At 54.1% G+C, this 12,154-nt stretch overlaps 1 protein-coding gene across 3 annotated transcripts in view; it reads right to left on the reverse strand.

Annotated features, from left to right (window-relative positions):
* Positions 1–1,456: 1,456 nt before the first annotated feature.
* CSNK2A2 (casein kinase 2 alpha 2) overlaps positions 1,457–12,154 on the reverse strand; it is a 28,391-nt gene continuing 17,693 nt past the window's right edge. For 2 of the 3 annotated variants that reach the window (XM_050904099.1, XM_050904101.1), the window contains 7 exons: positions 10,759–10,818; positions 8,512–8,595; positions 7,237–7,347; positions 6,925–7,026; positions 6,503–6,603; positions 5,667–5,815; positions 4,853–5,465 (listed from right to left, as the gene is read on the reverse strand). In XM_050904099.1, the coding sequence (XP_050760056.1) occupies positions 5,389–5,465; positions 5,667–5,815; positions 6,503–6,603; positions 6,925–7,026; positions 7,237–7,347; positions 8,512–8,595; positions 10,759–10,818 (684 nt within the window). In that variant the 3' untranslated portion in view covers positions 4,853–5,388. Of the gene's footprint in view, positions 1,896–4,852; positions 5,466–5,666; positions 5,816–6,502; positions 6,604–6,924; positions 7,027–7,236; positions 7,348–8,511; positions 8,596–10,758; positions 10,819–12,154 lie in introns of those variants that run through there. The other variant, XM_050904100.1, reaches the window with a different exon arrangement.

A 12,154-nucleotide genomic window follows, 5' to 3' on the forward strand; every position in this document is an offset into this window, starting at 1 on the left:
AGCGAAAGTCGAGGAAGCAGGACGCACTGCCTTGGTGGGACCATCCTGCAATGGATGTCACGGTGGAGCAAGGGACGAGAATGAACAAAACCTTTCTGACTCTGGACAAACTGGAGACAAAAAATGGGCAGGCAAAGAAGAGTTTATTTCTGACAAGCAACAGTTATAAAGAATCATTGAGAGCATCCTTTAGAGACAAGCTGTTGACTTGGAGAGGACCTGGGCTGCAGCAGGCGCGAACTGGGGGCATGACCCAACAGCGTCAGGAGAAGGATGGATGAAGCAGCAACAGCACTTGGATGTGCCACCATGCTGCAGGGACCTCAGTTCGGCGTATGCTCGCAGCGCTGCTTCTGCCCAGCATGTGTGGACCTCAGGTGGACTCTGCCACGGGCTCTTCCCTGCAGGGACAGGCTCTCACCACTGGCCAGATCTACACCAGCCAAAAAAGAGTCTTGCTGAATTTAGGCGCCAGAGATCAGCACAGAGATCCTGAATACAACAAGGCTATCGTTACACCGTGCCTCGGCAAGGGACCAAGCCCTGCCTTACAGCACCAGTAACTTGAACTTACCTGATGTACATGTCCACATCTGGCCCCGCAGCGGCACATCTCCACATGCGACGCACGAGGACGGTGTTGGCAAATTTCAGGCTTTGTGCGAGGACTCACGCCTGCCATTTCCACTTTGGCCGCTGCCCAGGGCTGGGTGAGAGCAGCACCGTGTGGTTCTGCGCCGGCAGGAGCCCATAGCTCGCCTTACCCGAGCTCCTCTCCCTGGGAACCGACAACAGGGCTATCTTTCCCAGTCAAGAGCCTTGTCTCAGAGGTACCCTCAGCCTGGGCAGCTTCAGTATAGGGGAAAACTGCGTAGGGAAAAACACATGGGCAGCGAAGGAATAGGACAACGGAAGAGAAATGACCGTGTACAGTTGTACAGAGTCCAGCTGGAGGTTTTTAGACCAGAGTTTCAAGTGGTCCGTTAACATCTAAGACCAGAGCACAGCTTGGACAACCACCAGCATTGCAGCCAGGCTCTCCTGAGAGCTGCCGGTGAAGCACCACGTCAGGGCTTTGCAGTGATGGTGCTGGGGAGGAGGAGAGTCTCAGTCCAAGAAAGAGGAAGACATGGGAGCTCCTGGGGTGCAGAGACAGAGCCATGCCCAAGCTCCACAGGCTGGGAAAAGCAGGTACCAGCATTAGCACTCAGGCCACCACCCAGGCAGGCACCTCCAGAAGAGTGTGGGGGCCTAAGGAGGGACACCCCCAAAGGTGGCAAGTGGCTCCTTTGCCTCTGCCTGCGGTGATTTTGTACAACTAGTTCCTCCTGCTCTCCTCGCCCAGCCTGTCCTAGCACGGCACGGGGAACGGCTCACGCTGCCAGCATTCTCCAGTGTGGCCGGTCCTGTCCCACAGCTCCCTCCCCACTGAATACTCCTCCTCGTATGCTTCTTTTAAAACTTTTATTCAACAATATAGAATTCTTTTAATTATAATATAGAACTGTCCACCGTGATAGTACACCCCCTGCCACCCCCGTGCCCTGGCAGAGACAGGCGCAAGCTGGCTAACAGTGGTCCATCAGAGGTTGGGGGGAACAGCCAGAACGGAGGAAGGAACAACTAACCAACAACTGCTTTGCACACCCTTCACGTTTCCATGCTTTCTGGGTCAGGAAGAGCTCAACAAGGAACCAAAGGCAGAAGAACCTTTAACACTCGGAGGGAAGGGCTGCGGTCATAAAGAGGCGAGTGCCATCCAGCCAGGCGTGCTGACCCGCTCTCAGCCCTGCCCGCGCCGCACAGTCTGCCCGCCGTCACTCTACACGCGCCGATAGGACGTTTGATTTGGTTCTCATTCTGCTTATGGAAAATTGGGAGCAACAGCATCGGACCTGAGGAGAGACGGGAGGAGGGAAGTGAGCGTCACAGGGCACTGCCAGCTTGACACAAGAGCTCCTGCGGCCCCAGGTGACGAGGAGATGGCGGGGCACGCTGCCCCACGTCCTGCCACCCCACTCCCAGCCAGGCCCGGCCGCACCCTCCATGCCCCTCTGGATGTGGGGACAGCGGGGGATCCTCAGCCTGCTTTGGAAGGGGAAGGCAGGGCTGAGCAAGGCAAGGGAGAGACGCAGTCCAGCAAAGCAGCACTTTCACAGGCAGCCAGACATAAGTTAGGACTTTTTTCTCCCCAACCTCCTGTGTTAAGTCTCCCTCCACTGCCGCAAACATCGCCTCTAGTCCTGCTAAAGGCTCCTGTCATGCCACGGCACACTTCCAACAGGCACAGACAAGCTGGGGACATTGCTTACCACATCCCTCTCCTACTGCATCCCTCAACGGCTGCCACGATTCCGGTTTTGAGCCTTTCCTCTCACAAGGCACTCAGCCAAACCTGCGCTCTACCTCTGCTAGAAAGCTGGGACCAGGCTAGCTGAAAAGGCCAGGACGTGCACCAGGACTCTCCCAACTTTCTCCAGGAGAAAGCATATGAAGATGCACGTTCCCCAGTCTCCTTCCTTCCTAAGGACAAGACACTGTCTTCTCCAGCTCCCGGCTGTCCCTACAGGCAGGACGACGCTTTGCTAAGGTCCAGAGGAGAGCAGGGTTTCCTGCTCCGACTGCTGGAGGGGCCGATGGGTGCAGAGAGGAACTGGACCGAGCTGCAGCCAAGTGTCCACACCGCCCTGGGATCAGGAGACTCCACACCCTCCTCGCTCCCAGGCTACGCTTACTCAGCTGCCATGTTTCCCTCCGGGATGAATCTGTCACAGCTCATCCTACCCTAGAGCTGGGGTAGGGATGTGGGGAGATACAGGGCAGGTTGTTCCAGCCTCTCTGGTTACTGCAACCAGGGAAAGCCATTTACCCATTTCACCGGCTGGGAAGAGCATCTCTTCCTCTGCTTGAGGGTACCAGGAAGGAATTTCTGACTCAGGTTTACAGAACTGATACTTCCCGAAGCACCACTCAAACTCCACCATCAGGTTTGGAGACTGTCAAGCACTCATATACAACGATCAACCTTTTTCACCTATCAAAATTCCCGCACTGAACCTGTTCTTCTCCCCCCCGCCTCTTCTGCCTTGGCTCTCCAGAAGCTGGGAATGCCAACACACAAGAGCTGGAAAACAGGCAAGTTTCCCCCATAGCAACTTGGACAGGCCATGAGAAACATCCACTCCTGCCTCTTCTCAATGGAGCAATTCAATACACGTTTAAAATCAGTTCAGAAATTGATGTTAAAACCCCAAACCAACCCTGCTGGTATTAGCACAGCTTAAGAGCACAAGAGACCCCCACGCCTCTCAGGCCAGGCAGCCTGTAGGTCGGGCAGATGGAAGGACAAAGGGCTGGAAACACTCCTCAAAGCCTTCAGCAGCATCTGCAAGAGAGTTAATGTTAGCGAGGGCCCTGTGGCATGGCAGCAACACCACAGACGGCTCCTCAGCCCGGACACCGAAAACTGAGCTGACGCACCGGTCACATCCCAGGGTGGGAGGAAAAAAGAGCCTGCTCAGCACATCTTTAGAAAAAGCCATCCACTCAGGCCGAGAGGAGACAAGCATGGGGGTACACACGTGGAGAACCCCCAACTTCCAGCCATGCATCGGTGACTTCTCCTCTGACCAGCCGTGTAACAGACAGACTGAGACCGGTACCGCGGGCACTGGCTGTTTGAGTCCAACGTACCACAGCGGCCGACTCCCGCACTGTACCCAAAACCTCGCACCTCCTCTGTGGCCCCGTGGAAGCGGAGACAATCGGCCACTGTGAAACTCTCAGGGCTGACAGCATGAAGAACTGCAACCAAAGACTAAGAGATCCCAAAATACTCAGACAAGAGGGGCCGGAAGAGCCAACCTGGCCTCCTCGAGGAGGCAATACCTTCAGCTCTCACTTTCTGGCTATCCCATAGATTTGAGACGGCAGACGTTCAGACGTATAGATATTTATTGGTTTCAGTGAATTATACAAATGGATTGACCTGCTATCGATGCCAATAGAACTTTATTGGAATATGGAATGTAAACAGATGTTTCAAATAGAAACATTGCAACCTTGTAAAAAATTAACTATTTCGACAATGCCGCAGAAGGAAATTCTGTGTTTAGGTGCTGGTGGGAAAACACTATCTCCAGCTTCTAGGTTTGAGTGTCACCAGAACCACTTGATGAAGTTACACACAGAACAAGTAGAGGAGGCAACTGTGAATTGTGGGGCTATAAAGCCATCGAGGGATCTGATGAAAGAACCCGCAAGACGAACCCCCCACCCCCCACAACAGGATCGGCACCCCAGAATTCAACAAACGGCTGACTTCTTTGTTAAAACACTACGTGGGATCCCAAGTCCTGGATCAGTAGCTGCACAGCCCCCCTCCCCGACAGACCACGCCGCTGTTTGCTGATCCTTCCCCCTCCCTGTGCTCTCCTCCCTGGCCTCCTCTCCACCCCTCCATCCTGCGGTGCTGGATCGAACCGCTCCAGAGCTGTGCTCTGGCACAAGTCTGCGTCTGGCACGAATTCTCATGGGAGCCACGTCATGAGGTACGTGGTTGCACACCTATCACAAGAAGTCTTGCAACACCGACTTTCCTGAGCTCAGTGGGAAAGTCTGGATAGTCGCTCCCCTCTCCTGCCACAAGAGCAGCCCTCACATTCACAAGTTTCCAAAGCAGGTCTATTGAGTTTCTTCTCAGAGCGAGCCTTTGTCAAACACACCTGGAGGGGGGAATCTCACCTCTCCCCAGCAACTCGGATCAGTGCCTTCGTTTTAATGCTCCAAACCAATCCTGAGATGCTGCTGGGTTTGTGGGCTGTTTTTTGTTGAACCTCCCCCCTCCCCCCAACCGCCCCGGCATTCGCAATTGAAACTGGAATTCAAGGGCCAAATTCAAGCCCAGAGTGAGCAGTAGGACTTGGACCTCAAAACAGAGTTGCACCTGCTGACCCCCAGCCTGAATTTGGTTCATCCAGAGTCTACAAGTCAGAAAGGCATGTTTAGAAAGAGGCATGCTAAGGGCTGATGGTGGAACGACCAATTTGTCCCCACCAGCGTGGTGGGGAAGGCTGGACTGAGAAGGAAGAGAAGGATCCATAGAGATGTGAACCAGAATCAGTTGTGTTGAGCCCTGGGGATATCACTACATGTTTAGCTCTTGCAAGACCATTTGCCCAGGGCTTTGGTACCACAGGGTTAGAGTTACATTAACCACAACCACCAGAGAGGAACTGAGGTTTATGACCCCCCCCAAGGTTAGATTTCTGCCGAGTATAAAGGGGAGGGGAAGGAGGGGGGGGTCCTTGGTTCTTTTCCCTTCACTGTGTGACCGAAGGTTTTGCTTTTATTTGTAAACATCTTGAATTACCCGTCGTTTTCCAGTCTTCATCGCGCTGTTGTCAGGCCACTGGAGAGCACAGCATTTTCTGAGCTGGGCTGGGACTGCTCCTTCACCACTGGATCTGCAGGAGACACAGACCAGGCAGGAAGGGGAAACAGCATTTAATAAAGCGGAAGCTCCACCCTGGCAAACCCTTCCAGAGAAACTGCCCTCAAAACCCACAGAGCCACGAAGGCTTTTGCAGAGCAGGGAGCTGAAATTTGCCCCCACGACCCAAGACCCCTCTCCGTCCCAGCTGACCCCAGCTTCTCCACAGACTCACAGAAATAGGGGTGCTCCATCGCCTCCTTGGCGGTCAGCCTCTGTTGATGGTCATATCGCAGGAGCTTGTCCAGGAGGTCTAGGACTTCGGGACTGACCAGGTGTCTGTTCTCACTGTGGATGAAGTTCTCCCAGCGTTTCCGGGAATGCCTGCAAAGGGACGAGCTGTCACTGCCCAGCTCTGACCAGCACAGCAGTACCCAGAGGTCCCGGGGGAGTCACCTCCCACTATCCACTTCTGATGGCTGTGACGGACACTGCCTACAGCTCTTCCTTGCACAAGCTACTGCTCAGCAAGCACTTGCCGAAGGGGGAAAACCCTCTTCTTTAGGTACACAATTGTGAGGATGTCCTACGCCTGGGAAAGGCACAATATTGCACATTCCCTTCTGTCTACAGGGACTAGAGAACAGCATGCAGCAGGCAGGGTGACACCCTTGGGACCAGAAGTGCTCTGGCTTGCCAGCCAGCCTCACAGAAGCTGTCCTTGCTATCCCATCCACCTCTTGTCCTTTTCAGAAATCTCAACTGGGAGATTTTGAGCCCCTCAGCCCACACTCAACTCCAGGGTCTACATCTCCACTTCTAGGATGTCAATGAGCAGAAGGAAGAAACAGGTCATGGCTCGTGGATCATGGGAGAGGCAAAAGGAAAGAGCCTGCATTTCAGTGACCTCCTGAGATGACGTGAGCAGCCAGATGGGAGGCCTGCAAGCAGCATTGTGACCCAGAAGATCAAAGCAGGCCTTTGCTGAGAGGCCTTCAAGGGGATGGACATCAGTTTATCTCCCTCTCTGTGTTACAAGGAAAAAAGGCAGCATTTCACTTCTCCACTTACTGGCCCAGGATATCATTGAAGTGCGGGTCCAGTTCTATGTGGTACTTCTTGAGATACCCATACAGCTCTTCTGTGCCCAGGACCTTTGCGATGCGAACCAGCTGGAACAAAAGGCATGTTGAGAGGGAGAAAGGCAGGCCACCACTCTTTTGCAGAGGCAGAGCTGCCCAAATCTAAGAGCTCTCCTTCTGGAAACATCCCAGATGGAAGGAATATCTCCCTCGAAACTTGTTTTTGCAATATGTGCAGAAAACAAGTCTCCTACACAAGGCAAATGAAGCATAATCCCAGATGGCTTAACTAAGCATGTAGCAACATCCTCCCAGCCTGGTGGTCCGATCCCCAGAACCTCCCCACTATAGACACGGAGGTGAGGTGGTGACAAACGTCTCATGAAATAAGCCAGGTAGCAAAGTCTTTACTTGGTCATAATTGTCCTGGCCGTGGAAGAAGGGCTCCTTTCGGAAGATCATGCTTGCCAGCATACAGCCTAAACTCCACATGTCTAAGCTGTAGTCATACATCTGAGAGGAAAAAGGAGAAGCTGTCAGAAAAGGCGCGCTCACCACGGCCCGGTTCCCCAACCGCACAGACAACCTCAGCCTTTTCACTTCACAGCCAGCCTCCTTCCAACCCAGGCAATGCCCTGGCAGGCAAAACCAGACAACCCAAAGGTGGCCAAAGTGCAACCACAAGTGGTATCACTGGCTAGCAAGGAGGAGGCAGACTCTTACTTGGTAGTCCACAAGGAGCTCTGGTCCTTTGAAGTACCTAGAGGCCACACGGACATTGTATTCCTGAGCTGGATGGTAGAATTCGGCCAGACCCCAGTCTATGAGCCGCAGCTGAACATGCGATAAAGAGACACAGAGTCAGGAGCCTCAGTATGAGCCGGTTAGGTGAAGCCACGTTGGCCAAACCTCTCAATCCTGTGATGCAAGCGTGGAGCCCGGGATGCAGGGAGGCGCTCTGAGGACAGGAGATGCTCTCAGCAGTGCTCTGGTCAGGCTCTTCCCTTCCCCCTATCACCAGCTGGTGGGGCAAAGCCCAGCTTAGAGAGCTCCTCTGCCTCCTGAGTCCAAGCACGCTGTTACTGCTGGGCAACTGGCTCCTTACCAGCACCACCAGCCACAGCGGACAGGTCACTGCGTACTAGGGAACAGGCAAAAGCCAGCTGTCTTATCCCGCTGTTTAGACGGGCTGGGCCGAAGGCAGCGTTGATTTTAACTGGGGGCTGAGGGCAGGCAACGAGGTAGGAGGGGGGCCCACCACATCCTGCAAGGCAGACCATCTCCTCCGCAGCCGCAGGGATGGATGACCTGCCATGTTACTGAAGGACAGCGGGTCTAGTAAGAGATTTCCCCCTCCTCATAAACATTGCCTTGCCTGTACAGCCATCGCTGATTGACAGGGAGGGACCTGCGGACCAGCAACTAATTCGTTGCTGCAAATCCCAGGTCCCTGGAGAGACAGATACACACAGCACCCGATGAGGTACAAGTGCCATGACGGGGTGGGGAAACTCCCTGTGCTGCCCATTTCCACGGTAGCAAGCTGGGTACAGACGTTTCCTGTGATCTAACTAGCACACCCTAGAAGTGAGAAAGCCACTGTGGGACAAGCAGGCTGTACTACAGGAGGAGCTTACGTTCCCTAGGTAAAAACAGCCACGTGTATTTCAGACAAGGCCACCCTTCTTCTGCCCAGGGCCTCTGCACCCTACTGCCACACCTCCCCATGTGGAGATTAACAGCCCAGACCTGCTCCTCGCAGCAAAGAAACCCAGCGTGGTCGGCTGGGGGGGGAAGAGCGACCTCCAAGCCATGGACTCCCACTGCAGTGCTCCCCAGTGGGACTCTGGCCATCTCCTGACGCAGGCACAAGCAGAGGGGAGCCGGTAAAGAAAGGTTAAAGGGGTAAGTACAGCTGCCCAGGCTATGGGTACAGAGGCAGCGGAGTTTCAAGTTTCCCTGGAAAAACCCTGCTTCTAAGCCCTGGTGCCACAGTACCTTTTTCTGTTGGTGGTCTATCATGACGTTGTGCGGTTTGACGTCCCTGTGCATGATCCCCATGCTGTGACAGTAATCCAGGGCCTGGCAGACACACGCACATACATTAGACATGTCCATAACCACGGGCACAGCATTAACAATATAACAGACAGTTCCTGGCCAGGAGCAAGAGTGCCCCGTTCACAAGGAAGTGCTGCAACCCTGGCACAAGAAACTGGCATTTTCAGCTCTTACGCTGCACGTGATGAAGTGACAAGCTGGCAACGAGACTGTATTGATCTCGTGTGCTGCTGCAGCCACAGGTCCTGGAACCATGTTCCTTGCACGGTCTTTGAAGAACGTGATGCAGAGAGGCGTCCCACCTGGTGGCAAGCCCAATGCTCCAACCTGGGTAGCCCTGTGCTTCCTAGGTCACGCTCTCTTCCCCAGAAGGGGATGATTCTTACATGCATACAGTTTTATGGCCTTCCAGTGCAGCTTTCGACCTGTGTCCCAAAACACATGCTAGAAAGTCACCCCTGCCCTGCTCATTTAAGCCAAACCTGCACTTACAAAAGGCAAATGATAGCACGAGGGAGGGCGATGCTGCTTAAAGCTTGAAGGCAGGAGCACACATAAGCCCTCCAGCTCCCTGACCTTGCACCACTCGCCCCCCCCCTGCAGCTGTTCCCTTGAGCAAGGGGGTGAGAATGTTGTTTTCTCATCTCCAAGGGGGAGGGAGATCCATCCATCAACATCTATCAGATGCTCTGAGATCTCCAGCAGCACGGAAGGAGGGTACAGCCTCCAGTCATTCAATATCCAAGACATCAGTGCCAGGGAAGTAACACGGCCCTTGGGCCCCTGCCGCAGCAGGAAGCATAAGAGGCCACAGCTTCCATCACAGCAAGGCCTCAGGGAACATCCCTGCAATGACACGTGGCCTCACAACCAACAGGAGTCACAGCAAACGGTGGTCCTGGGATCTCCAGTACAGGAGATCTATAACAGATTGGACAAACTGCTTCCAGGGATGAAGCTGCTCTACTGTCTTGCTTGTCCCAAGGCTGGATCTTCTAAACCTCATCACCCCTCCCACCCTAATCCCGGGCTGCCTCCAACCTTCCGTAGGAAGGCCTTTCCCTTGCAGATAGGTGCAGCAAGCTTGGGGGTGCAGAGAAGAAAGCCTCACTCAAGCCCACTAGATCTATTTCAGGAAGTCTCCTGCAGTCAGCAAGTCCTGGAGCACAAAGGGCTTTCCCTAGCCTGTCCCACTCATTTCCAGAGGCAGGGGACCTGCAAAGTGTCAGCCCAGAAGTCCCGAGGCCCTGCTAGGACCCGACACAGCCAAGCTGCTGCTCCAGCAGGTCAGCACAGAACAGCCCTGGGATCAGCCAAAACCTGTAAGCTCTCCCTAATGCCCTGCTGCCTCCCCTGTCCTGCAGCCGGAGACCCCAGAGAGGCAGCGCAACAGATCTGCCATATGGCTCCGTGAGCATTTCCATGGGGAGGTGCAAGCGAGGCTAGTTAAGGGGAGGTATTTAGGGCACTCTTCGTCAGAGGGGCAGGGAAAGCTTTGGCTGGGAGGTCTCAGAGGAAAATACCAGTGTTATATCAACATATAACAGCCAGCATAACCAGAAGCTTCGTTCCCCAAGACCACATCCATGGGGTTCTGTGACCACAGGGCACCAAGCTGGCCAGCTTGTTCTTGAAGTGCCTACATCCCCAACCCAGAGACACAGGGTCTAAGACCAAGTGGGCAGAAGTCACCTTCTGGGGCTGCATTTGAATACTGGAGCAGAAGAAAGCCCGGAGCTGGCAATCCCTCTCTTCTGCTCTCTCTAGCATGCTAAAGAGTCCCCAGTTCCCCAGCCCTGCAATCACCTCTCCGTGCTTGTACTGGGTCTGGCTGGGAGGGAGCTGATTTTCCTCATAGCAGCCCAATGGTGCTAGAGACACAGGGAGACCAGGCACAGCCCTACCTGGCGACTAACAATCACAAATGCTTCACGGGGAAAGAACAGACCCCAGAGAATCAGAAACTCTCTGAAGGTGACCAAAGGTCCCCAGTTTGGCTGTAATACCTCACAGCAACAAGCCAGGTAACCAGATCTCTTCCCAACCCTTCCCGGGTTATGAGACATGGATTCTGCCCTGAACATGAGAGAAGTAACTGCTTAGTAGCATTGCCTCGTGAGCCCCGCTACTGCCTCTCTCATTCCTGGTCTCCCCATCCAGACTGCCATATGCAATGCCACTCACCTTCAGCAGCTCATACATATAAAACCGAATATCAAAGTCTGTCAGGATCTGGTACAGTTGCTGAAACAGATTTGGGGGGGGGAGGGGGGAGGGGAGAGAGAAACAAAAATAAATACTCCAGATTTGGATTAGTTTCATTTCGTGCACCCCACCTTGCCTCCAATCACTGATCCCATTCCAGATCCCCTGTGAATGCTGCCTCTCCCAAGGGCTGTCCTGGTCTCAGACCTGCCAGGGCTACACGCTAGGAAATCCCAAAAGGATGCAAGAGCTCCTGTGAAATGCTACTGGGATCATTCAGACCTGTCACATCTTCTTTCCAGCAGGAGACAGGCAAGCTGTCTGTCCAAGGGGAAGACAGGAAGCCCTTCAGAGCATGCTGGAGTTGGCACAGATGATCTGTGTTCACATGCAAAGTCATCACGGTGACATGGACATCATGGAGAACAGCGTTCAGAGCAGGCAGGCTGGGAACACACGGGCAAGGCTTCCAAGTGCTCAAGGTGGGGCAGGGAGAGGAAAACATTAACCTAAAGGAGCATGGGGTGGGGAAGCACAAGGGGTCCAGACGGCCTCAGAGCCGTGGAGGCTCCCCTCTATCCCAGGATAAAGGCTAATGCAACTCAACAGCACAGAAGTGTTTGTGGGGCCAAGGAGAGCACCGCTCAGAGTCGCAGTGAAGTGCTTGTTGCCAGCACACGTTCGCCACCCTGCTCTCCTCTGTGTCCTTCTGTGGCTGCTCATGCGGAAGTGACAAAGATCCAGGGTGCACTTTAACCTGCACCGTGCCACCAGCACCGTCACTGGAGAACTCATCATCCTGTCACTCCCATGCCAGGTCACAACTGGCCCCAAATTTGCCTTCTGCTCTATATCTGTCATTGGCAGCGGCGCCAGCCCGACCCCGTTGGGCTGTGCTCTCGTCCGGGGAGAAGCAAGGTGAGACGCCAGGGCAGGGCAAGGAAGGACATTCACAGGGCAGCAGCAGGACCAGACCCCTCTGCCCTTTCTAACAAACAAGGATCATCTCACAGCTCGGTCAAATCACCGATTGCATCAGCACTGGAGCCAGCTGCCCACCACGGGCACCACTTGGCAGCTTCAGGAAAAATCCCAGAGCAAGAGATTGCAATTCACATTCCAAGAAAGCAGCTCTGGCCTCGGATCCCCTCCAGGTCCATGCTGAGATCCTCAGGATCCTGCCTTACTTAGGGCCAGCTTAAAACAGCCCCACCACCCTCAATACTGCTCTGGGAAATCATTTGACAACATACAAGTGTCACTTAAACACGCAGAGCTTTAACAGCCTCTGGGACACAAGCAGCATTGTATTCTCATGAGCTGGGATGAACCTAACACTTCGGAGCAACCAACTGAAGCAGACAAGTGAGCAGGG

The sequence above is a fragment of the Gymnogyps californianus genome, chromosome 12 (genome assembly GCF_018139145.2).
Source record: "Gymnogyps californianus isolate 813 chromosome 12, ASM1813914v2, whole genome shotgun sequence".
NCBI classification, from domain to species: Eukaryota; Metazoa; Chordata; class Aves; order Accipitriformes; family Cathartidae; genus Gymnogyps; species Gymnogyps californianus.